The sequence below is a fragment of the Falco punctatus genome (genome assembly GCF_963210335.1).
Source record: "Falco punctatus genome assembly, chromosome: 3".
NCBI lineage: Eukaryota > Metazoa > Chordata > Aves > Falconiformes > Falconidae > Falco > Falco punctatus.
In genome coordinates, this window is record NC_137582.1 from 30597620 (window position 1) to 30619834 (window position 22215).

The following is a 22215-nucleotide window of genomic DNA, read 5'->3' on the forward strand; positions in this document are numbered from 1 at the left end:
TGTGCATTCTTTCCTTCTCCCCTCCCAGATCTGAAGATCCTCCCCTCTGCCCGCGCCCCCCCCCCCCCCCCCCCCCCCGCTCGGGACCCTGCCCGTGTACCTGCCGGCGGCTGGCAGCGGCCCCCCGCCGCTGCCGGGAGCGGGGCGGGCACGCCGACCTCCCCGCTTCCCACCCGTTTTAGGGCAAAATGCCGCGCCGGGAAAACCCCACGGCTTCCTCCTGGAGCTACGGGAGCCGCTCGGTCCCCAACCCGCACCCCAGCCGCAACCCCAACCAGCCCCCCGCCGCCCCGAGCCGGCAGCGGCTCCGGGGTCCTCCCCCGCGGGGGCGGTTGGCGGGGCTCTTCCCCTCCCTCCCCGGTGCCCGTCGCGCCCCTCGGGGCTCGGGAGGGTGCGTGGAAGCGCCCAGGCGTTTCCGAGGGGAGAGGGGACGCGGGGTTTTGCTTTCCACCTTCGCCTTGCGGGGGTTGTTTTCTTCGTCGCCGTTCGAAGGGGGGGGGGGGGGGGCGGGAAGAGGACCCGCTTTATATGAAATACGGGTTCGAAAAGTTCAGCCGTTTAGCAAGGAGCCGGCCCGCTTTCCCGCCGGAGAGGGAACGGGGTGCTAATTCTGCGAGCCGCGGGGAAACAGAGCCGCGCTCAAGATCATCTTATTCTTGATAACCAGAAGAAAGACAGTTAATTTAACAAATTTAGCTCATCTCGCTGCATGGGAGATTCTACTCCGGGGGAAGTGATTTGCTAACAGGAGTCCTGGTTTGATTAAGGAAAAGCTCACTTTTCCCCATTGATTTTGATTTGATGTGTCACAGGCTGTGACCTTCTGCTGGACCTTCTGAGGGTTGCTTAGCATCAAGCCACTGATTGGAGTATTTCAACTCAGTGATCTAATTGAGTGTTCATGTCATAACATATCAAATATTGTCTAGTCTCCCATAATGAAGCGGACCAGCCAATGGCACATCACCAAAAAACTTCAAGAGAGCTTCCGTTCCTCTGAAGTGGTAGCTATTTTACTGCCCACCTCCCCCGTGGGCTCCTAGCCCAGTTAATTGGCGAGCTGGAGTTGTGCTGATGATGAACAGTCTTTGCTCAGTGAAAGCGGGGGGGGGGAGGTTCTGTCAATTCATTTGCGGACAATATAGCCGCCCAAATTGACCCAATTAGATGGGCTGCTCTTCACCTAAGCGGCAGCTCTGGGGGAGACGGCGGTGGCCGTCCTTCCTGCCCGCAACGGCATCCTTCATCGCAAGATTTTGGGGGGGCAGCAGCCCAGAGAGGAGCTCGAAGCAGCTTTTAGTCCTGCCGAGAAATGCCCTCCCCGCACGGCGTGGGCTGCGGTGCTGCGTGCCCGTGAAAGCCCCCCGCCAGCAGGGCAGCTCGGCTTGGCTCCTGCCCGCAGCAGCCCCGAAGCCAGCCCGCCCCCCGCCCTGCGCAGCTGAGCGGGGCACAGCGCTGCGGTGCGGACACCCGGCCACCGCTCCTCTTCGCCTCGATTCCTACCTTCCCGCTTGAAGCTAATAAGATCGCTTTCGGGGTAGCTCGGGAGGGAGGAAAGCCACACTACTGCCTTATATATATACATACATACATAAACACACACACCCGCGGTAGAAAAAGAGCGCAGAAAGGGGGGAAAGGGTTTGCTATTCCCTTCTCCACCCCCTCCCGCCCCCCACTCGCTCCCCCTTGTTACGGTCGCAAGATCAGACAGGACCTAGCTGAATGCAGGAAAATTACTGTTGGCACATGAAGTAACTCATTAAAACGCAGATGGTGCTCTCGCTGGCCTCGGGACCCCCAGCATTGGAGCTCCACAGTAAGGCAGGACAATTAGGAGCTGCAAGGAGTCCACCAGGCAGGGGGAAGAGAGAGAGAGAGAGAGAGCGGGAGGGAGCTTGAGAAGGGAGCTATAAACAAGCAAATCCACAGCCAGCGATAAAGGCGGCACGGCTCGGAACAAACCGAAAACAAAAAAAGAGATAGCCGGGGTGCGAGGGAGCGCGATTTTCAAAGAGATCTCCCGTGGGAAGGGAATGCCACAAGGGCCGGCTGCCGCGGGTTCACCTCGCTTTTCCCTTCTGCGGCTGCAGCGTTGCCCGCAGCCGCGGCACCGCGGCCGGGCTCGGGCGTGCGAACTGCTGAGCTCCGCGCCTAAGGGACGGGGAAATCGGAATGGATCGAGACCGTCTCCTGTTTCTCTCCCCGTTTTCTTTGTGCAGTTTTGTGTCCCAGTTGAGAGGCAGCCGCTTCAAATGGGCAGGGGTCCGACCGTCGTTGTTTTGCTCTTGCCATTAGGGTCGGGAGGGGGGTGAAAGAGAGGGAGCAGGACGAAAGGGGGATCCCGTGTGCAGAAACTGGAAATGGCCCGGCTGTGCATGTGGCAGAAGAAAAAGCGTAAATCCCACTTGAGGTTCATCTAGTGCAACATGTTTATGCAAAACAGCGGGTTTCTGGGTGGACCGAAAGCTGCAGTATAGCGTAATCTGCGCAGCGCCTTTGCCCAGGCAGTGTTATCGTTGGCAGAAGGAAAATGAAATATAAGCAGGGAAGTATTTTAATGGGGAAGGAGGGAATTCACAACTGTTAATTATTTGGTGACCTTGTATTCGATTTGTTTGAGCCCCCTATAAAAACACTAATGCAGACCAGACGGCCGCAGCGCGGCAGCGAGCAGCCGCTTCTCATCGCCGCCGTGCGCCCGGGGAAGGAGCGGGCGGCCCGGCCCGGCCCGGCCCAGCCTGCGCGCCCGCGGAGCCGGAGTGCGGGGGCAGGCGGTGCGGAGCGGGCTGCGGTGCAGAGCGGGCTGCGGCACCGCGCTGCCTGCGCCTGGGGGTGCTTGCGGGCTTGGTTTGTTGCCCCCCGCGCTGCCGGAGGGAGCGGAGCGGGGCCGGGGCGCGGGCGGAGCAGGCAGCGGCCGTCCCCTCGGAAGCCGCGGCCGCGCCGCTCCGCTCTCCCCGTTGAAAATCATTTGGGTTTTTTTTATTTGCATTTTTTTTGTTTGTTTCTTTGTGCGAAGGCGCGGGGGCTTGCGCGCAGCAGCGCGAGGGGATGGGGAGGGCGGTCTGGGGCAAGCAGAGCCCGCAAGCGCTGGGACACGCAGCTCCCGTGGCCGCTCCGCAGCACAGGTAGCTTGGCGGGGCGCTGCGCGGTCGCGGAGCCGCCCTGCTAACGGGCAGGCGTAATTAAAACCTTTCAAGCCATTACGGTGGCTCATTTCGGACCCGAACCTGATTTTTTAATTTGTAATTTTTAAATCCAGGAGCTCTCCCCCCCCCTCCTCCCGCGGGGTTTACTAAGAGGCCGCGTTTCATTTTTTTTTTTTTTTAATATTTATTTATTTTTATTTGAGGACGGTAGGACCGAGCTCTGCGCTTCGGAGCTGTTTATTTCCCATCGCCCTCGGGGCGATGCTGTGCAGCAGACTGGGCTGGCCCCAACAGGGAACCGAGCGGTCCCCGGGGAGAAAAACCGGGGCAGTCCGGGGCCAGCCCGGCGCTTGGGCACGACAGGGGGACGCCTCGTTCTCCTCATTTTGCTCCCCGGTTCGTAGTCCTATAGCAAAAAAGCCGCCGATCGTAGAAATGCTGCTTTCCTTGCGATTTCAGGGCAGGCTAGAGTCGAGACTGGGCGTCCTTCCGTGCCTGGTCTGGTTTATGAGCGAAACGGGACGTTTCAGTCCTTGCTGGCTGTGGCCAGGTCTGTATGTTGTGCTGCTGTATCCCGGCGCTTCAACATATATCGCCCAGAAATACCCTCCGAACCGTCCCATCGCTCCTTTTCTTAGCTCCGAACGCTGGGAATAATTCAGTCCGATTTTCTCAACACGAATAATTTCGAAGGAATCATTTCTCCTCGATCGAAGTAGTTCGGGTGGCGAAAGCGCCGCAAACGGGGAGAGGGAAGGGGGCTTGGTTAATGCCTGTTACAGCAGGTAGAAGGCCCCCCAGGAAGCCCCCCTCCTCCTTGGAGCATCTCCCGGGGCGATACCGACAGACGAGGGTCCCGGAGCCCCGCGGGATGCCCCGCGGCCGTCGGGTGGTCCCCCTGCGCCCAAGGGCCGAGCGTCGCCCGTGGGAACCGGGGAGGTGGCGGGCAGCGGGACGGGGGCGGGCAGCCTTCCCGGCGCAGGTACGGTACAACCCTGATCAAAGGTTTATCGCAGCCAGGTGCCTCCCCGCTCCGGGGGGGTGGGGTGGGGGGGGGAAGGGAAATAGAAACAGCCCTCCATCGGCTTCGCTGGGGTTTTGGCAGGATTGGGATCTCGTCCGAGGAAGGTGTGGTCTCTCCCGGTTACTCGATAGCGAAGCGAACGAAACATTTAAATCTAATCACCCGGTGTAATAAAAAACCACGGCGAGGCAGGCGCTGGGATATGCGGAATTGAAACCCGGAGAAATACCACACATGGAGAGCCGGCCCCTTGCTTCCACAGCTCGGGTAATGCTCCGAAAGAAATACCTGTCAGCCTTGCGACTCTGCAGACAACGTGTGGGCAGCCCCGCGCAATTAGGGGGGATATATGTTTTAATATCCAGATTATTGTTGAGCGAGCGCCTGCAAAGGGTCTTTAAACTGCAAATGTGCTTTTGGTTTGCGAATTTAAATATGGCTTGAAAGAGAATTTGGGAATGGGAAAATACTTCTTGAATGTGGTTTGGGTATAATTTGCAGTGATGTAAAGTTAAGATCTGAGCCCTGATGAGTTGGCTGGGAGCCCGGTACCTGATCTGCCATGAAAAGGGAAACTTTGTGTAGCCTGCGTTAACCCCCGGCTCGCCTTAAAGCCCAGGCTGCCGGCGAGAAAGTGAAGCCGGGCAGCGGGAGAGGCAACACAGGGAGTTAAAGCAAGAGTCCCAACCCCAGCATTCATTTAACCTTGGAGATGATAAAACCTCCGCCACAGCATAGCGGAGAAAGGCGGCGGGGGGGAGGCGGCAGGGCCCCGGCGCAGCCGTCCCGTCCCGTCCCTTCCTGTCCCGCCCCGGCTGCCCCGCCGGAACGCGGGGCACGCCGGCTGCCCGGCCGCTTTGGGAAGGGCAGAGCGGAGCGGGGCTGCTCTCGTTCCCCACCGCTGGCACAGCTGAATCTCCTCCCTTCTTCTCCCCCTCCTCCCTGCTCCCGATATACTATCTTCGCCCGAAAAAAATAAACAACGGAGAGTCGAAATAAAACTAATACTTACTGCGTAACTAACATTCATCTAAATTAACGTTACAAATACAAACACACTTCTGCGCTGCGTTTTCTGCACTGTAGCTTTGCCCAGCCCGGATGGATGCGAGATGACTTTGCTGCTGTCTCCAAGTATTTCGGTAACGGGAATAACGGTAACGTCAGCCTGGACCGGCCCGGGGAAGAGGCAGATGTGGGGCTGGCTGTTAGAAACCCCGGCTTTCCCCCCAGCCGCAACCTGGGCTTAAAGGAAAACTGGAGAGGACAAGCCCCGATCCGTGTGTGCTCCTCATACGGAGGGACGGGGACAGCCAGGGTGTCCCCACGCCGTAGCTACTGCCGCTCTTTGTGTGCTGGGAAGGCGGTAGCTTGTCTCGAACAAAGGGTCCCCAAACCAGACCCGTCTCCCCCTGGTTTGTGGAGGCTCCGGCGGTACCGCTTCCCCTCCCCGCCCTCCGCCGCTTTTCCCACCCTTTCGACTGCGCTGGGAGCGAGCCAGTCCTGGTTTAGGATTATGTATTCATCTGGAATTATTAGGTTACAAGAGTGAATAAATAGCGTTTATCTGATCGGATTCAAAGCTGCTTATTTGAAACAACCGGCAGCTCTGTCCCTTTCGGGGAGAGGAGCGGCAGCCGGCAGCTGCATCAGCCACGGGGAGTTTTCCAGCGCAGAGTCGGTGCTGCCTAAGCCCGGCTCGGAGACCCGCTTGCCCGGGGGGCACATTTCTCTGCCACTCGGCCGTGTCCCCCAGCCTGCCATGCCCGCCAGCCAGCCAGAGCGGCCGTGCAACGCGTTCGACCTCCGCCAAGCAGGGGCTTCAAAGGATGCTGCTGGGGAGCGCGTTTTAGGCGCCCCCCCGAGCAAGCCACTCACACCCGCAGGAACGGAGCTGGCTTCCCTCCCGCCCCCGCCGCATGGCAGGGTCTGCGGAGCCTTTATAAACCGCTTTCAGCAGCGGGGATCCGTAGGGAATTCCTCCTCTCCCCTCTTCCCTCCCGTTCAACACGCACGCCTGGATGTCACCCCCGAAGGGGCCGATTGCCCGCGCCGCGGCCGCCCGCCTGCGGGGGTGGGCGGGGGGGCGGCTCCCGGGGGCGGGGGCGAGCAGCGCGCTGTCACCTCTGTGTCCCCCCACCTCCCGGGAAACGGCTGCCCCCTCTTCCTCCGAAAGCCCGGGCGGCATGGCAGCGCTACCTGCTCCTGCACCACGGCAGGGACGCGGGGGCCCCCAAGGCCAGGGCACCGGCCAGGAATCGGACGGGGAGGAGGTGGGAGTCTGTGCTGCGGAGGGATAGCGGGCTGGAAGCAGCGCTACCCCTCCACTCCATCGCGACAGGGAGTACCAAACAGGGACGATCATTTTCCTTTGAAACCAAGCCTGACACCGCCAACAACAACACCCCAAGCAGAGAGATGGCTTCAAAGCTGAGCTGTGCCCAGGCCCGGCCCTGCGCACACCCTAAAGCCGGGGGGGGTAGGGGCAGGGGAAGGCGCTGAGCTGGTTTTCTCGATGGTAGCTGGAGCCGGTGGAAGGCGGGAGGCAGCTCGGCAGGGCCAGGAGACCCCTCTGCGCCGTGTCGGAGGATGCCAGGGCATCTGGCAGATGCTGGGCCCAGGGAAAGCCAAAGGAGAGGAAGAGAAGGCGAAGGCGGAAGGGGATTCTCCTGTTCTTTGCCCAAGGGATGCATGTCCCCTCCTGTCTGAAGCCCCCAGTTCTGCCCGAGACCCCCTTGAATGGCCCCAGAGCTCTCCCGAGTTGCTGGACATTCCTTCTCCCGCAACCCAGGTGCACCTCAGCCCCCGGCCCCGCCCGCCCAAACCCATGAAAGGGAGAAAAACCACCCCCAAATCCACAAGTGATCCATGGGCCACATCCTGCCCCGTCCTTGAAGCGCTGCCGACACCGTCCAGCGCCTCTGTAGGCAGCTCCCGCTGGATTTCATTTTTTGTTTCAGCACCTCGATAGAGCAGCTGTTGTCGTCACCTGGGGCTGTGACGGCATTTGTCGGGCTATGTGTGTTTTTTGCAGACTTTCCTCTCTCCCCCCTCCCCGCCCCGAGAAGGATGCGCGGCCGTGCGGGCTGCCCCTCGCTCCCTTCTGCGAGCTCCTCGCTGCGGGAAGGAGCAGCCTCCCCGCGGGGAAACCGCCGAGCCTGAAGCGGGAGGCGGGGTCCGGGATGCGGCAGCCCGAGGTCCAAATTCCCCGGGACGCCTGAAGGGTCTGACCATTTTAGCACCGCGCCCCCCCAGCGCGCAGCGCGGCCAGGGCGGGGGCGGCCCCGGCCCGTGAGCTCCCCCTGCCCGGCCGACCTGCCGTGCCACGCCGCGGCCAGGCGGGGGCCCAGGGCCGTGCCCCGGCCCCCCCGCCCCGGGGGCAGGGCAGGAGAGCAGTGCCCGGCGGGCACTCAGCTCCGCAGCCGCGGGTGGGCGGCGGGGCCTCCCACGGCGGCTCCCGGCGGGGCAGGAGGGATGCGCTGGCCGTCCACAGGCGCCGCCGTGGGCTCCTATGCCTGGCTGCGGGGCAGGTCTTTTTCCCAGCATTTCCCTCTGTCCCTGCTGCACTCCACGCTCCACCTCCATGTCGGCGTCTGGAGGAACGCGCGGCGACGCGGGGCGACCTTCGAGTACACTAATCCGCACCGATTAACGGCACGTTAATCCGCATTGATTTTTACATTGCCGTGGCGCGCCTGAGGGTCTCGGTTTGCATAAATCATCCCCTGCCCCTCTTGCCCCCCAGGAGGTTCCCCCAGACCTGTCAGGTAGAGCCAAGGTTGTGAAATACACTGATTAGGAATCGCAATGACCTTTGATATCAATAAATAACGGAGCTGTGTATTTCTTTAGTCTCTGTTTCTACCCCTGGAGCGGGCTGAGCTTGGAAAAGCGACGAGGGGCTGCTGAACAGAGGCTCCAGTGACACTTTTACTATTGAAATCTACACAAGCTTTACTAGCTTCTGGGGAAACCCAGGGGCTTTGGGAATTTTTGTATTTGCTGGGTTGTAAACATTTTATTGGAAAGCAGCTCAGGGGAATCTGGTTTGCTTTCTGCGCTGCACTTCGTACATCAATGTGTCAAAAAAGAAGTCCAGGTTTTTCTCTTGGAGGAGAATATAGACGTGTAGATGTATGCGCAATGTACACGAGCACACAAGCACTGCCAGTCCCGCGCTGCCGGCAGGGCTGTAGGGCAGGGGATGTGCTGGAGCAGGGGCTGTCTGGTGCGAGAGAACAGAGTCCTGCCTGGTGCGGGTCCTCCCATAGTTCCTCTCTTTCCTCTCCCTCTTCTTCCCCTTCTTCTTCTATTCTCCCTTCCCTTTCCCTTTCCCTTTCCCTTTCCCTTCCCTCCCCTCCCCTCTCCTACCCTTCTCCCCGCCCTGCCCCGGGCCCAGCCCGGTCCCGGTCCCGGTGCGGGGGTGGCCCGGAGGGCCCTGCCCGGGCAGCCGGCGGCCCTGGCCGCCCTTCCCCGCCTCGGAACCCTCTCGGCAGATCCCCCTGAGCGCAACTGACTGTAATTATTTTTTATCTCGCAGACGATCTCTCGCCCGCTCCCTTGAGGCGGCAGCAGTACGTGTTTGATGTGTCGACCCTCTCGGAGACGGAGGAGCTGGTGGGGGCCGAGCTGCGGCTGTTCCGCCGGGCCCCCCGCGGCCGCCCGCCGCCCGCCGCCCCGCTGCACATGCAGCTCTTCCCCTGCCTCTCGCCGCGGCCGCTGGACTCCCGCGCCCTGGACCCGCGGGCGGCCCCGGCCGCCGGCTGGGAGGTCTTCGACGTGCGGCAGGGCCTGCGGGAGCGGCGGCCCTGGAGGCGGCTGTGCCTGGAGCTGCGCGCCTCGGCGGGCCGCGGGCCGCCGCGCTGGCAGGACCTGCGGGGCCTGGGCTTCGGGCGCCGGACGCGGCCGCCGCAGGAGCGGGCGCTGCTGGTGGTCTTCACCCGCGCCCGGCGGCGGAGCCTCCTCGGGGAGCTGCGCGCCGAGCTGGGCGCCCCGTCGCCGCCCGCCGCCCACCGCCCGCCGCCCCGGCGCCAGCGGCGCACCGCCTTCGCCAGCCGGCACGGCAAGCGGCACGGCAAGAAGTCCCGCCTGCGCTGCAGCAAGAAGCCGCTGCACGTCAACTTCAAGGAGCTGGGCTGGGACGACTGGATTATCGCCCCGCTGGAGTACGAGGCCCACCACTGCGAGGGGGTCTGCGACTTCCCCCTGCGCTCCCACCTGGAGCCCACGAACCACGCCATCATCCAGACCCTCATGAACTCCATGGACCCCGGCTCCACGCCGCCCAGCTGCTGCGTCCCCACCAAATTGACTCCCATCAGCATCCTCTACATCGACGCGGGCAACAACGTGGTGTACAAGCAGTACGAGGACATGGTGGTGGAGTCCTGCGGCTGCAGGTAGCGGGCGCGACGGCCCTCGGCGGCAGCCGGAGCTGCGTCAGGCGGAGGATGCGCCGGCGGCGGCGGGGCCCGCCCGGAGCGCGGCTGGGGCGGAGGGGCCCGGCGGGGCCCGGCGGGGCGGCGGGGGCCGGGGACGGGCGAGCGGGCGGGGCGGGCGTCGAGGGCCCGCCGGGTCCCGACCCCGCTCCCCTTCCCTGCCCCGCGGTTGATCTGGCGGTCGGTGCCCCCTCCCCCCGCCAAAGGTGACGGCAATTCACCGGGTGCAAACGGAGCCGGGGCAGGGAGGGAGCAGGCTCGGCTCCGGCTCGGAGGTCGCTCTCAAGGGGGCCGCTGCGTTCCTGCCCTCTCTCTTCCACATTCCTGCAAGCTTACCGGCCAGAAATAGCCTGCGGCCCCCCATCCCTAAAGGAAAAAAAAAAAAAGAGAGCGAGGGAAAAAAAAAAGATAATTGCTCAAAATTGTAATTACCAGTTAGGTTTCATTTTAAGACAGCAGCGAAAAACTGTGAAGAGCGAAGTGTTACGGCAAAGCGCAACCTGGGGGGTTGGGGAAGGAAACTCCTTGGGATGGCACGGACGGTGTGAGGATGCTGTGGCCAGACCTTTAGATAGCTCGAGCTCGGCGGCCCCCGCGACCTGCAGCAGTATTATACGCAAATGTGCTGGAAAAAGGCGTTTTGTGTAAGATTCCTGTTTCTTTCCCACCTTTGGTCTCAGCTGTGGCTTCACCTGAGGGAAGTGCACTTCGAAGCACGCCTAGCCCTTTCTTAATGTAACTATGTTGCTCATAGTTTCAGGCTTTTCCCCGCTGATTTCTAGAATTGTTGGCTTATCTGGTTTCACAGAGCTACAAACTGGCGGAAAAAAAAATTTAAAAAAGAGAAGAGAATAATAATATAAAATGCTAATAAAAAGACTCGACCAGGAGCAATAATTTAAAATGCACATTTTGCTTTGGATGCACTGTTGTTCATATAAAAGTTGTAAATATTTGTTTATTTAAACAGACTGAAAAGTGCAAAATGGAGATGAACAACATGCATTTCTTTTTTTTAATGTACAAAACATTATATGCACTCGAAATGTTATAATTTCTAATATTTTTAAAAGTTTATATTTGAGTTGTACAGAATTAAGCATTAATTAGATATTTCATCCTTACTTATCATTTCCTTAAGATATTATTACAAGATTTAAATTCTGTGCTAATAATGGAGAAAAGAACTTTTTTTTTTTTATTGTCTACCTCACTATAATGCAAGTATTTACAACTCTAAAGTTATCTGAGGTAAATTAATATTCAGAGCATTTTTACAATACACCTTTACTGGACGATACTACAACTATTACTGTATTATTAAACGTTTTTTTTTCCCAAAAAGCCAGCTTGCTTTTTATATGTTCTATTATTTAGTTAAGTAATTCTGAGTTCTCAAGTAAACATTGGCTCCAGTTCTAAAATGCTGCAGAGCTGAGTTGGAGCGAGTGCCACTTTAAGGTGCACCTAAAGCCATTCCTCCTAGCTGAAGACTTTTTGTACCCTTACGAGATCTTTAGTTTCATCTGTGGTGTATGCCGGTGGCATAAAGCTGCGTTATGTTTTCATGCGTTTTATGCGATGATTACTGTAAGTGGGAGAATGCGTTAAGGGGAAAAATTCAGGCAAACCTTTGTAAATCTCATCTGTACTGGGCACATTTATATACACTGTATGATGGTGATGAGCTAAAGGCAATGAATGTTTTATAAATGATATTTATTTTGATACAATGGGTAATATATTTATTAAATATTTCCTGGCTGTCTCTTAGATAATGAAGACCTATTCAATGAGTAGCTCTTTCAGTAAGAGAAGGATCCCCCTCCTCTCTCGCAGCGAGGCGTGCAGATAAGGTGGTGGCAGGCAGCGTGGGGGCTGTGAGCTCCGCTCTCGGAAAAAAAGAAGCAAGGCTCATCTTATATGCAGAAGGGCTGAAAGAGCTGCTCACCTGGTGGAATGTGTTTGAAAACAAGGTTCTTTTGATGGGAAGTGGAATTTTTTCACCATATCACAAGATCTGATCACACATGTTTTTCTCTGGCCAACTTTCACCCCCTCGGACTGGTGCTTGAACAAAGGAGTGCAGAATCGGGCTCAAGTGTTTGAATAGCAACAGCTGAGAGACCTGTTGAGGAGTCAAGCCTTAGAGTTGGTACAGCTGCCAGAGGAATATTTCTTTTTAGTACTTAATAGTGTTTCAAGTTAATGACTAATAGTAGATTCGGAAATCGCAGCTTTAAAAAGAGCTTTAGTTTTAAAGCCGGGTTCACTGTTTGCAGCTCTGAACGGTGTGAACTTCCATTGCTGCTCCGACCACACCGGTTCAGTCTTCTGCTGTGTATCAAGCTCTCGCTGTCTTTGGGAAGGGAAGCACTGGCAAATGATGCCCAACAGGCTGCAGTAGGCTCTCTGAGGAAAGGTAATTGAGGTAGCGCAAGATGCCGTCAACTGGAAATGAACACGTACAAATCTGAAATGTCACAAAATTCACAGACAGCGAAGGCTGAATGAATCATCTCTTTATTCTGCTGTCTAGCGAGCGAATGAATTATCATGTGTACACACAATGCCTTGGCTAAAACCGTACACTGAGATTTTCAATGCAATTTCCTTTCTGTGTAAAAACCAGTATGGCTTCTGTTGCAAGCCCGTGCATCGCACGTGTGGTAGCAAGCTGTACTGCCCTGAGCTGTCCTTTCTGCTCCGCCTCGGGCTTGGCTTTGGGGAGCTTCACCAGACAAAGTTCAACTGTGAGAGGCCTAAGAAATCTGTTCTCAAAGAGGAAACAGTGAAGATTTTTCTATCTCGGATGTACAGTGTAGAACAGTGGGTACCTCATCCTACATTAGCTGGATTTTTGGTGACATCTTTGATGGCCAGAAAAGGTTTGAAAGCCCTTTGTCCCAAGTGTCTGGTCTCTGCTTGTTAACCTCCAAGGGAAGTGAGAGGACCCAAATGAAGGCAAAATAGTCAGAATTTGCAGTATTTGCTTTGGAGGCAAACCTTTTGGATTTTACTTAGTAAAAGAGAGGAAACACTGGCCTTTCTGAGCATGTGCTCTGGATGCTATAGCTAATATAACATTATCTGAGCCCATTTTGGCAAGTCTGCTATTCGTAAAGATGGAATCTCTGCTCATTTCCTTTTTTAGGTCTGCAATATTATTTTGCACAAAATGGAGAAGGAGCAGTGTGGTGCCAAGAAGAAGTGAAAAGATACATCAAAGCTGAGCGATGGTCTTTCCTTCCTTGGACCTCCCTTTCTCTCTCCCACCCCCCTCCTAAGAACTAACCTGAACAAAACCCAGTAGTAATTATTTTCTCAGCTTTTACCACAAATACTGCAAGCCTTTGTTACAGAGAAATCCAAATATGGAAATTCAGTGGATGCACAGCTTGGATCTCTTTGTCCTGCCAAAGTAATACAAATTTTCTTTTCCATTTCTCAACTCCCCATGCTCAAAATCATATTTAAAAAGGGGAGATGATTTCTTTTATTATGTTGCTGGCCAGAAGAGGGAGCAGAATCTATGAATTAGTGGGAATAGACACCAGCCGACAGAAGACAGCTGGAGTAGCTCTGGCTGATGGTGTGATATGTATCAGCAGATGTTACACGATTCATCCATCGCACTGGCTGTGTTGCTCAAACACAAGAACACCACTGGCTCATCTTTGAAGCATAGATATGTATCGGAACAATTAAGTTCTGAGAATGCAAATGAAAAAATTAGCACGGGGCTTAACCCCTTGCTTTTTCAGTACTGCTTCTTTTTGCACCACAGACTCCCTCTTACATTGATTTATGGGACGGGTGTATTTTTGAAAATGGTGTTCAGGGGAAAATGCTGGAAATCCCCCATGAAGAGTAGATCCAGTCTTCCTCTTCATTATCTCCATGTAGATGAGAGTTTGGTCTGTTTACAGAAATGTATAAAATAAGCATGTTTATTTTTAACACCTCAGTGTTTAACCTCAAATGTTAGCTGAGGGACAGAGTTGATCACATTATATGAAACCTCTTTCTTCATAACCTCTTAATCTTTGCTTCAGAAGCACATCTGAAGCTTTGAGGAAGTTGAGTGACTGAACTTCACCCTTGTCAATCATTCAGAGGTTGGGCAGCAGGACACCAGATTTCAATAGCATGTAATTTGTTCTCTCACATAGCAGCCATGGGCTATAAAGGACTATACTCCCTTAGAGCAGCGTCCTCTTGTCAGCGTTCAGCTCTATTATATGATTAGATTTCCAAATATTTGTTCTTGTTTCTTTGCAGTGTCAGACCCGTTGTAAACTGAGGATGTTCCAGCTGTTCATAATTGTGAGGGAGGAGAATCAACATATTATCTGTGCTTCGCTCGTCATCTTCCTATTCCTCGATGACTGCAGCCTTGAAAACTACCACTGTCTTGGTTAATATACGTTAAAATTTAGTGTATGGTACTGCTGGGAATTAGAAAGGGTTCTCCCAAGGTTTTAACCAGAGATAATTTTGTATGTCAGCCTGATGCAGAGTATGGGACCTTGTATTTCCCCATGCGCTAGCATTTTGACAAAACTGGCGTTTGTTTAAACTGTGAGGGCTGTCAACCCTCTCTCTGGAACCGAGAAGTCTGAAATCAGACTGGGGACTCTTATCCCATAAGACCACTTTTCTACTAACAACTTTCTGCGCTATATTTTAGGAAGACCCTTAGGAGAATCTCCATCCTATAGAGCATTGTTTAATCAGTGAAAAAATGTTGGTTTTCAGAATGTGAGAATTTTATTACTGGAGAAGAATGAGTGAGAAGACTCCTAGGACACCAGTTTCCAACTGGGTGGGCAGGAAAGACCTCAGGTGAATAAGAAAACTGGAGGTCTGGTTGACAACTCATTTCTGCAGTGGAAGTGGGAAATTGCAGAAGGGCCATAGAAGAACAAAAGGGATAACGTAAGGGCAAACTGCCAAACATCTGAGATGTCTTTACACTAATGCTAAGAGTATGGAGAATAAACAGGAAGAACTAGAAGTTTTGGGACACAACAAAGGCTACAGTTTAATCAGCATCACATAGGCTCAGTGGAATAAATTGCAGCACTTCAATATTAGCAGAGAGAGTATTATTTGTGTAGGAAGGACAGGCAGGAAAAAAGGGAAGAGTATTATCTGGTATATTAGGAATGTGTAGAAGGCCAGAAAGAGGGGAGAGACAGAGCTGTTGGAGATAAAATAGAGACGAACTGTAAAGCTCTACTAAAGATTACTTAAAGAGGAGGAGGTCGATGTCACCTTTTTTTTAGCAACTACTGGGAGTGTTCTGAGGATATGAGGTAGTAATAATTCAGGATTTTTTATTTAACCACTTATCTGCTGTAAGGACCAAAAAAACCCCCAACAAACAACCCACAACCCAAAACCCAACAGCACAGCACCGACTTCCTCAAGTTTTTGGAATGTGTTGGGACAACTTTTTCTTTCAAAGAGTGGAGGCAGTTACAGGAGATGTGGCCAGATAAGCTATGATAGATACGACTAATGAAGAGAAACTTGCTAGAAGGCAATTGGAGCTCATGTGTCTGTGGAAAAGAAGGCTTGATTGGAGGAGAACAAGACAAAATGACTCCTGTGAGGCAGATTTCCTCAGGTTGGGGAATTGATAGGGAAGGTTCTGCAGGGAGGAGCCAAAAGGAGAAAGGAGCTTAAGGAAACAGGCATTTTGGAAGAACTCCTTATTTAAAGGTCTGGTAGGAAGCTATACCACTGGCAAGGAGGACAGCATTGGAAGAAATCAAGGAGTCTGAATCATGAGCTTCTTGATTATCTGACAGCAAAAACCCATCATACAAAAGGTGATCTAAGACACTGTGCTAGGAGAAGTAAAAGAGAAGGGCTGGAGTATAAAGAACGCAAAAGGGACCAGAAAAAGAAACAAGAAGAAAAGAAGGAAAAGGTTTATCACTCCATGGGGATGGTGACCAAAGGCCAAACAACAGAGCAGGCTGAAGTGTGAAACACCTTCTATGCGAGTAGGGGACACCTGATACAAGAGGCCGAACACACTCAGAGCTAGCAAAGGAATCAAAATCCAGGCCACAGAAAAGAAGTGAAGGAACATTTGAATAAAGTACATGTACTCAGAGTGGGAAGTCGTTTCTGAAATAATAACAAATGCATTGAAGAATACACAGAACTAAGGCACCAAGAATTACACATCAGCCAACCTGTCTCAGATATCTCAAGTACTCTGAGAAATACTGCAGAAAATCCAAGCTCTTCATATACTAGCAACTGCAGAATGATAATGTGATTAAAACATCCAATGTGAATTTATCCAGAACAAATCATATCCAACTAGTCTAATGTTCTTCTTTGATAAGAGTGAAATGTAACCCAAGCACTTAAGAAAATGGGTTTCCAAATAGTCTTGATACATAAAAGAGGCAGTCTGACATTAGTGCACTGAAATGTAATAGCAATAAGCGCAAAACATTACACTTAAGGATAGATAACCTCAAGCATAATATACAAATCTGACTAGATAATGATTCTGCAAGAAAGAATCTGGGCTTTATAGTGGAATGAATTCTGAATATGGAGTAATAAACGATGCTGTTGCCCAGGATATTCCAGAATATAATGACTGGGATATTAGATGTCAGAAATACTGCATAGTGCTTTGGACCGATGAGGGCTCACATAAAATTCTGTTTCCAGTGTTAGGGATCATGCTCTTGCACATCATTTTCTGATGTCTTCTGGACCGTTGGTGGTCTGCTGACTACAGACTGACTGACGGGGCCTGGGACCTAAATATACCTGGACATGACTGGGCAGCTCATGGTCCACAGACCAGCAGTCCTTTGCCTTTTTCCTCTCTATGCTCCAAGAAATATTTTCAGAGATGCCTAGCAGGCTGGACCTTGCTTGGTCCCTTGCCATCAGGAGAGGAAGGAGTGGAGCTCGCAGGGGCTCAGTGCATGACCACTCTCTGCAGTCCCACAGTGCCTGAGGTCTTTTCATCATAAACGGCCTGAGACCGAGGAGAATTGGATGCCATGGTACTCCTAAAAACTGTTACGCATTCATTTGCAATTAACTCCCTTGAGAAATACAGGCCTGAATTTTGCTCTTAAAATGGGAAAAGGGGGATTTATTGCGGTGCCTATTGTGGCACCTAAACTGAACAGTGCTCCTGCTGGGATGTCATTAGTACTGAGCAGAGTGGAATAAATGTCTCCCATAACTTTATATAAGGCATTCTGTTTAATACAGCCAGCTGAATGCTGCCGTATGAGAGAGACCCTTTGTTTGCTCCCACTCTGGTGGAGTCCTGCACTGGATGAGAGTCTCTTGTTGCCATCATAAACCAGACAATGGCTCATGGCATGACAACAATGTGCTGTTTTGAAGGGCTTCTGCGAATTCACCAGGCACGATCTGCTGTTGATGCCGATACTGGCTAAAAAAGTCCCAGACCTCAATCTGCCTAAACCCAGCTATCTCTACTTCCCAGCAGATATTCTTCAGCCAGTGCTGCTGTGTCCTGCAGCTGGCTCGCAAATACTTTTCAGAGACTGGGGTTTGTGTCCTCAAAAGTTTTAATCTGGCATTGCTGTTTTGTTTGTCATTTACTATTCATACTGGTTCGGATGAGCATCTCCGGAGAGGAGTTTTGGACCTTACTGTGACCAGCCAGATAAAAGCAATGGAAAGCTCAGGTCCATCTTGAACCAGAAACCCTGCAGACCCAAGGAGAAGTGGTTCTTAGATGTTTCTGCAGACCCTCGGCACAGCTGTGAACTGAATGCAGTGTACTTGCTAATCAATCCCTTCACATATGTCTTTGACTAGCGAAGATCAGTATCCAGTATGCCACAGGCTCCCAAATGTTAGTTACTTTGTTCTGTTATTTTAGAGTGAAATAAATTACTACAGTCATCCAGAACTGGAATTCTGTAAAACATACTCCTGTCCCTTTTTGTCAATACCCTACAATCAAACTCTTTTCATTAACAGTGCTGAAGTTGTACTGACCCTTCTCTATCATGCAGCTGCTCTTACTTTTTGTTCTTTTAGACTAGAGTCTAAAAACCTATTTAACCTGGGATGTACCTCTGCCAAAGGCTGGACTACTGGGAGGCAATGCAAACAAATTAATCACTGACAAAACAGGCAGCAGAGCCATCAAACGTAAAACAGCTACAGCATGTCTGGCTGAAAGGCTTTGAGAGAGGAAGAGGAAATGAAGAAGTGTTCATCATTTAATGACTTCTTGAGTATTTCTGACTTCACAGTTCTTCCTAAAGAGGAATGGGCCCCCTTAGGAGAGGATGAATACCTGAGGGGGTGAGGCACACGGGATCACCCTGGGGCCATTAGAAGTGTGGCAAACAAATTGAAAGCATTCACATTTTCTTGAAAAACAACAAAAAACCACTCTGTGTTGCCCAATTGACTTGTTATTGTGGTTAGCCTGTGTGAGGAGAAGCTGTCTTCTCATTCATGAAAACTTTCTGAATTTTTCTATACATCTGAGTGCCACCATACTATTAGAAATTGCTAAGCTGCCTTTTAAGTATTTCAGTGTTACAGATGTGGAAGGGCTAGAGCAGCTTAGAGAAAGCCCAGACGATGTACTCATACATATCATGCTTTGTACAGCTTGGTAGTCCTAGTGCTTCATACACTAGCAACTGCAGAACGATAATGTGATAAAAACATTATCTGGGTTCTGCTCTGTCCACTCTCAGCACCCACCAGAACAAGCTGCTCAGTGCAAAGGTGGAATTTGTTTCAGATGGCACAGCCCAGTGCTAATGCCTCCTCCCTGCAGCTTTGTCTCTGGTCTTTACTGCTTGTGGCGCATGCTTCACGAGAAACTCCAGGGTATTTAGACTCTTAGCCTAGGGAGAGGGTTTTGTTTTGTGCGAGGAAGTATATGTATTCAAATTCAAAGCAGATTGTTTTATGCACTGTCAAATTCTGTGCAGATGGAACATGATATGATATGTTGAAGTGGGTTATATGGCATATGGCCATAATTCAGGGAAACACATTTCTCCAGCTGGATACATGCTATTGAGTTGGAAAACATGTGTCCTGCATTCTGGTAGGCTTCTACCAGAACAGTGAGAAGACAAAAAAGACAGGTAATTCCTGGTGTCGAGTATCAGCTGATACTTAGATCTATCTCACTGGTTTCATAGTGCTGTTCAAAATTAATCCTCCTGTTGTCACAACAGGCAAAGTACAACTGAAAAAAAAGCTATCACTGAGCTCTGCACCCCCAAGCACATGTTGAGAAGCCAACACATGCTGACAGGCTGGACCACTTTGCACTTCTGTGACCATGGGCTGGCACGACTATGCCTTCTGCTTTCCCACCCTCAGTGGAAACAAAGCCCAAGCTGTCTCAGGGTACAGCACTTTTTCCAGGCACCAGCCCCTGACTCGTGGGGTCTGGGGATACCCCAGGGTGCAGGTCCCACCCTCAGCCCACATCTTGCTCAGCCTCACTGGGACACCGCAGTGAGCAGCCAGATGGGAGCGATGGGTGTCTTAGGGCGGAGGGGCTGCAGTTCTGCCTGGTGCCTGTATGGCCTCACAAGGTGGGGGCATCATTTCACAGCATCCCTAAGCTGGTGGGAGCCAAGCTGTATGCAGCAGACCTATTCCTCAAGGAAAACAGGCCCATGGACAGGTGAGGTGTAAGTGACTTAAGCTGTATTTATCATCAACTTATGCCTCCTGCCAGGCAGAGGTGGGCTGTGTGTGCAGTTTCTTCTGTGGTTCAACTGCTAAATACCTCGTGGTCAGACTCATGAATAATTACCTGCCTCAGCCTACTTTTAAATAATGAAGCAAGTATAAACCATTGCTCTGAAGTGATCCATCCTTTTCAACACTGCCGTTCCCTGCCTGCTGATCACCTGCTCTGCTCCCTTGCACCCATCCGGGCTCTGACGCTGCTCTGCTCTGTCCCAGCCAAGCACAGCTAGTAAATAACCATCCCTCTCCTTTCTTCAGGCTAACAACGCTCCCCTCTCACACCCTTCCCTCTGCTTTTTCTTTTGCAGACTCTGTTCCTTTTGTGTTTTACTTTCAAGACCTTGTACAGCCACTTACTGGTCTGGATGTTGTGGTTTCTCAGGGCACAGTCCCTCAGCTCCCTCAGAGATGATGGCATCTACTCGTTCCTCCTGCCTCTCCTTTTCCCAGTTGTGGCTTTTTCCATGTTAGTCACCCCTTCCTACTCCCAGATCCCAAGTCTCTCAGCACTCTCATAGCTACAAAAATTGCATTTTCTTCAGGAGCACTGCGCCCTTGAAATCCTGCTAGTTCAATTCACCCCACCACCCAAAACTAACCTGGCAAAATGCTGATAGTGAAGGTGGAGGCTGTCACTGCTGTGCAAAACATGTGTTTTCCCAAATGCCTTTTTTGCTTTCTCATTTTTATGTAAAAATGGCTAGAATTTTTATGATGCAAAGCTCTTCCCTTGCACTGGAAAAGACAGCTTGCTAAGAAGAATAAAAGGGATTTTTATGTGGGAAAAACATAACTGAAAAAATTTCACTGTCGATATTAAAGAAGCTTTTGTGAGGATGGAGGTAAAATACCACTTTCTGTGACTTTTTGTGTCTGCCTTCTCTGTTTTTTCAATATTGAACGCCAAGCAAAATAAGAAAAGACAAAGCCCTAAAGACTTGAAGTTATTTTTCATAAACAAAGTGAGCATTTTCATTTCATTAAAAACTCAGCCATTTAGTAACCCTCCTCATCCCAGCGTGGTTTTGTTTTTTATTTTTTCCTGCAAAATCAGTGACTGTTCCCCTCTGCATCAGGAGCTGCTGGGGCAGCTGGGATGCTCTGAGACCCAGCAGTCTCAGCACTGCAGGAACTGGGTGCAGGTGCATGTGCTGGTCCCTGGTGCACCGTGGAGCTCCCCAGGAATCGGCGGTGGCCCTGGGAGCAGGGACTGTCTTCCTGCACCGAGCACACCTTCCTGGCGTGCCTGAACAACAAACCCAGGCACCACGCTCAGCCACACTGGCTTTTCCTGAGCACGCTGATGGCTCCTGCTTGACCCAACCTGACGCAACTTGCACGGTGCAACCCATCCCTTGTTTTCACAGATTCAAAGAGATTCCTTCTAGAAGGCTGTGGGAAACAGAGAAATATGTACGTGACCTGAGGGAAGGCATAGGTGGCTCCAGTGGCAGAAACCTCTGGAGCAGCTTGGTATTTCCCTCTTGCAGATAGCCTGTGATGTATCTTCATGTGGCAAATGCTATAATTATACTGAATATTTCTAAAAGGTTTTTCACGCTGCAATAAGGACTGAAAACAGCAAAACAAAGACAGGCTTTGTCCTGCATGGAGAGTGTGGAAATTGCAACATGTTTTCTGTCATTACAGGTTGCAATTTGCAACAGATTAAATGTGGTTACATTCCTGTCCCCTTTGTGCACAACTATGAAAAAGCTTGGGTTCCACAGGCAGCAAACCCAGTAGATTTTAAAATGTTAATTTTATTGAAGTAGATTAATTTAATTAATAGATTAAATTTTAAAATTAAATTAAAATTCAAAGAAAACGTAAAAGAGAACAGGTAGAAATGAAATTGCAGAGTTCTCATGCTTTGGATTTGCTGTTATTTGTGCTGGGAGGAGAGAGGTTATCATGTCACTTAAGTGAGCAGCAGTGGCTCAGCAGCACAGCCCCAGTTCTGGATATTTGTGATCAAATCAGAACACAAAAGCGGTGATGGTGCTCAGTGGTGTGTGAGGGATGGTGCTGGTCAGAAACACCGAGTGAGTAGAAAAGGCACAGCTTTTGTCATTAAGTGTAATGAACACTCTGCTTTGGGTTTGGCTCAGGTGCGCCCCTGGGCAGTGCCTATGGGCTCTCCATGGGGGCCCTGGGGTAGCTGGTGGAGGCAGTGATGGTTCTCCAGTATGTCTAGTCACTGCAAGAAGCTCTTGCTCCGGCAGTAGGAGTTCAGAGAGCTCATTGTTGTGTCCGTTTCCCAGCCCTTCCCAGTCCCCTGACCCTACAGAGATCTCTGCTGCCCATTTGGGATGAGAAGAAGCTGGAAGGAGGCAAGTGCTTCACTCTTTTGAGGCGGCACGTGCTCCGTGTGAAGATCATGGCTCATGTGCCAGAAGAACAAAGCAGGTCTGAGCTCTGCAAACAGCATCTGCTTGGAAGTGAGGAAAGCAACTGATGAGGAAGAGCAGTCTTGGTTGGAAAGTGTGGTGTAAGCATCTGTCCTCACCTGGCGGTGAAGTAACCCTGGGAATAAAATGGCTGCTGGAAGCTGTCCAAAGGCTACTACACAACTAAGGGTTAACTCTGAGTGCTTGCAGCTATGCACAACCCTGAGTAACTGAGGCCAGGCACAAAAGTGATTCTAGGGTCTTCTGCTTCTGTGTCCCCAGCTTGAAATACACTTTAAAAAATACTGGATTCTTAGCAGCTCTGATGCTCAGGGCACTTTGTGTGTCATGCTCCCTTAAAACTGGGCATCCACAAAATCAGCCAGCAACAACTGGTGTTGGAATTGTTCCTTGGAGTTAATGAAGTTAAGAGATCTTAAACAATTTTAACCTTTTAG

The 22215-nt window shown here is 51.8% G+C and overlaps 1 protein-coding gene across 3 annotated transcripts in view; it reads left to right on the top strand.

Moving 5' to 3' along the window:
* GDF6 (growth differentiation factor 6) overlaps positions 1 to 22215 on the top strand; it is a 151762-nt gene that overhangs the window by 35720 nt on the left and 93827 nt on the right. For 2 of the 3 annotated variants that reach the window (XM_080378943.1, XM_080378944.1), the window contains one exon: positions 8714 to 15742. In XM_080378943.1, coding sequence (XP_080235069.1) covers positions 8714 to 9576 — 863 coding nt within the window. In that variant the 3' untranslated portion in view covers positions 9577 to 15742. Of the gene's footprint in view, positions 1 to 8713; positions 15743 to 22215 lie in introns of those variants that run through there. The other variant, XR_013926684.1, reaches the window with a different exon arrangement.